We start from the raw sequence: 3,224 nt of genomic DNA on the forward strand, positions 1-3,224 counted from the left end.
TTGTTGAATGTGGGAGGACACTTATGTTCTATTGATATTTAGAGAGCTAAAGAAATAAAAGAATGACAAATATATATATAATAACTATTATGACATAATAAGAAAATTTTGATTTAGCTATTTTGCGTTGAAAAATACTTCAGTACTTTATAATTTGATAATAATTAACAAAAGTGAATTTTTATACTTCAAAAAATAATCTTTAATTTCTAATTAAGGATAACATGCCACCCAAAGAATAAAATTTGGCCTGACATCAATTTGTCTCATTTTTTTTTCTTACATTTTTTATTCATTTAAAAAATAATACTAAATCAAATTAACATGATAATTTTATGTTTTTTTTAAAGAAAAAATAAAAAATATATGAAAAGTAAACAAAAAATGGATGTTTAATTGCAAAGAGGAGAAGGGTTATTTTATTTATTAATATAATTTTATTTATAAATATTATTATTTTAATTATTCATTAGGTATAAATAAAATAGCCTCAATTTTTATCCACATTTTATCTATTTCAAGTAATTTCAGTCCGTGGTAAAGTCATCATTCGTTATTCGTTTGTATTTAGCATCAAATATCAAATAAATTCCAACATTTATCTGAACCTTATCATACTCTTAAATTATAAAAAGAAATTAATTAATTTATTATTTTTCTTTTAAATATTATTTTTTTCAATATCAGTTCATTTAAATTAAAAGATACAAATACACAAACCCGACCGCAGCGTCGTGTTTCCGCTAACCATAATAAAATAAGTAAATTTTAAAAAAAAATTAATTATGAGTGTGATTCAAGTTTAAAAATACATTTCAATCTATCACACTCTAATTACATAGCAAACTTTCACATTTTTTGTTTGCATTTTTCAGTGGAAAATATATGTGGAACCCACCATCTCCTTTCTCTTCTTTTTCTTCATTCTTCCCTCCAACTAAACCACACAACTTTCTCCCATTCCTCCTCTCTCTCTCTTCCAATTAATATTTTTTTTTATTAACAAAAGAATTAATTGAATTTAAAGTTTAAAAATGCTTAAAATCAAAGTTTAGTTGCCTAAATCCATTTTATTTAAACTTCTCCAAGTCTACCGAAAATTCTCCAAATCTATAAGTTGGATATTTTTTAATAGATTATGATATTTTGACATTCTTATTCCATTTTACACTACGATAAATATTAATATTTATAATAAAAAAATTTAATAAAAATACAAGTAAAATATAAAATATTTTAAAATTAAAAAAATATAAAATATTTTAAAATTAAAAAAATGTAAATTTTTATAAATAATTAAAATATTAATATTTATTGAATGTAAAGTGGAGTATGGATGTAAACATTTTTGTTTTTTAGTGTTCAATACCTCCTTGTGAAAAGAGAGGATAAAAGGCTTAAATGCATGTGTTTCAAACTTTTTTTTACCACAACTTAAAACCAAACAGAGAATAAAAAAAAGTATTGGTGTTAAGAAGATATTTATGACAGAAAAGTGTTGGTGTATCATTTATCTAAAATATCCATCTAACCATTAATTAAGCATTACATGGCATATTTATTTACGTTAAAGAGAGATTTATAATAGAAAAAGGTTGACAGTGTTGCTCTAAAATCTCTATCGGAACATTAACTAATTAATTATTACATGACAATATATACCATAAGATGAAGCATGCACGTAGCAGTTGACAGAGACAGTAGTGCTTCCTCTGGTTAAAAATACACACTTTCTACTAATTAACATAACACAAAACAAAACCATATCCAAATCAAATCACACTCCCTCTTCCTCACACCTATATAAACAACACAAACCCTTTCTGAAACTCCCAAACACTCACAACAACTCTAAAATGGCTATTCTCAACCCATTTTGCTTTCTCCTCTTCTTCCTCCTCCTCTCAACATGCTGCGTTCCAAACCTTTCCAAACCCGCTTCTCGTGCCCCCAACCGCATGTTAGCTTTGGTTCAGAAGCAGCCACTTGTGTTAAAGTACCACAAAGGTACCCTCCTCAAGGGTAACATCACCCTCCATTTATTCTGGTACGGCACATTCACCTCCACGCAACGCTCCATACTCATCGACTTCGTCCAATCATTAAGCTCCACCTCATCATCTCATACCCCTTCCTCCGTCTCTTCATGGTGGCGAACCACCGAGAGCTACAGGGGAGGTCCCTGCACCCTCGTCGTAGGGAACCAAACCCTTGACGCCAAGTACTCCCTCGGGAAGTCGCTAAACACAAGCAACCTCCTCGCGTTGGCGTCCAAGGTGAACTCCGAGGCTCACGTGGTGCACGTGATCATGACATCCGCTGACGTGGCGGTGGAGGACTTCTGCATGAACCAGTGCGGGACCCACGGGTGGGGGAAGAGTAAACACGGCGAGAGGGTGGCCTACGCTTGGGTGGGTAACCCAATCGCGCAGTGTCCGGGGCAGTGCGCGTGGCCCTTTCACCAACCCGTTTACGGGCCCCAAACGCCGCCGTTAGTGGCGCCCAACGGCGACGTAGGCGTCGATGGCATGGTGATAAATTTGGCCACGGTTCTTGCGGGGTTGGTAACGAACCCGTTCGAGGACGGGTACTACCAGGGGCCGCCGAGTGCGCCGATGGAGGCGGTGTCGGCGTGCGCCGGGATCTTTGGGAAAGGGGCGTATCCGGGTTACGCTGGGAACGTTCTGGTGGAGAAGCCGACGGGAGCGAGCTACAACGCCGTCGGGGTGCGCGGGCGGAAGTTTTTGCTGCCGGCGATGTGGGACCCGCTCAGCTCCAGCTGCAAGACGCTGGTGTGAAAAGGAATAACGAGTGTGTGGATAGAGCATTTGGGTTTGTGAACTTGTGTGTAAGAGAAGAATGATTTGAAAGTTTGCCTGGTAGGCTTTTCATTATTTTTTTTTGTTTTATTTGGAATCTTAGTTTATTTCTGAAAATAACTAATAGAGTAAACTACAGTAAGATATCTAATATTTTCTAAAATTATAATTATAATAACCTTCGTTAGGTACTTGTAAAAGATTTTATTTATGTAATATTTTTAAAATTCAAAGTGATATATGTTTAATGTAAAAAAAGTCAGTATAATTATTCTAAAATAAAGAAGAGGGTTATGTAAAATTTTAAGGAAACCTGAGTATTAATATAATTTAAGAAAATATTTATGTAATTTATTCCGTTCAATATTTGTTGAGCTTCATACTTGAAAAAAAAATGGAAATTAG

At 34.0% G+C, this 3,224-nt stretch overlaps 1 protein-coding gene across 1 annotated transcript; it reads left to right on the plus strand.

Moving 5' to 3' along the window:
• The first annotated feature begins 1,692 nt into the window (after positions 1-1,692).
• LOC137826664 (protein EXORDIUM-like 2) lies at positions 1,693-2,894 on the plus strand. Its single transcript, XM_068632732.2, has one exon. It carries the CDS (start codon positions 1,857-1,859, stop codon positions 2,796-2,798), a length of 942 nt encoding a protein of 313 aa, XP_068488833.1. The 5' UTR covers positions 1,693-1,856; the 3' UTR covers positions 2,799-2,894.
• Positions 2,895-3,224: the final 330 nt, after the last annotated feature.

The sequence above is a fragment of the Phaseolus vulgaris genome, chromosome 8 (assembly GCF_051622355.1).
Source record: "Phaseolus vulgaris cultivar YP4 chromosome 8, ASM5162235v1, whole genome shotgun sequence".
In the NCBI taxonomy this organism is placed as follows: domain Eukaryota; kingdom Viridiplantae; phylum Streptophyta; class Magnoliopsida; order Fabales; family Fabaceae; genus Phaseolus; species Phaseolus vulgaris.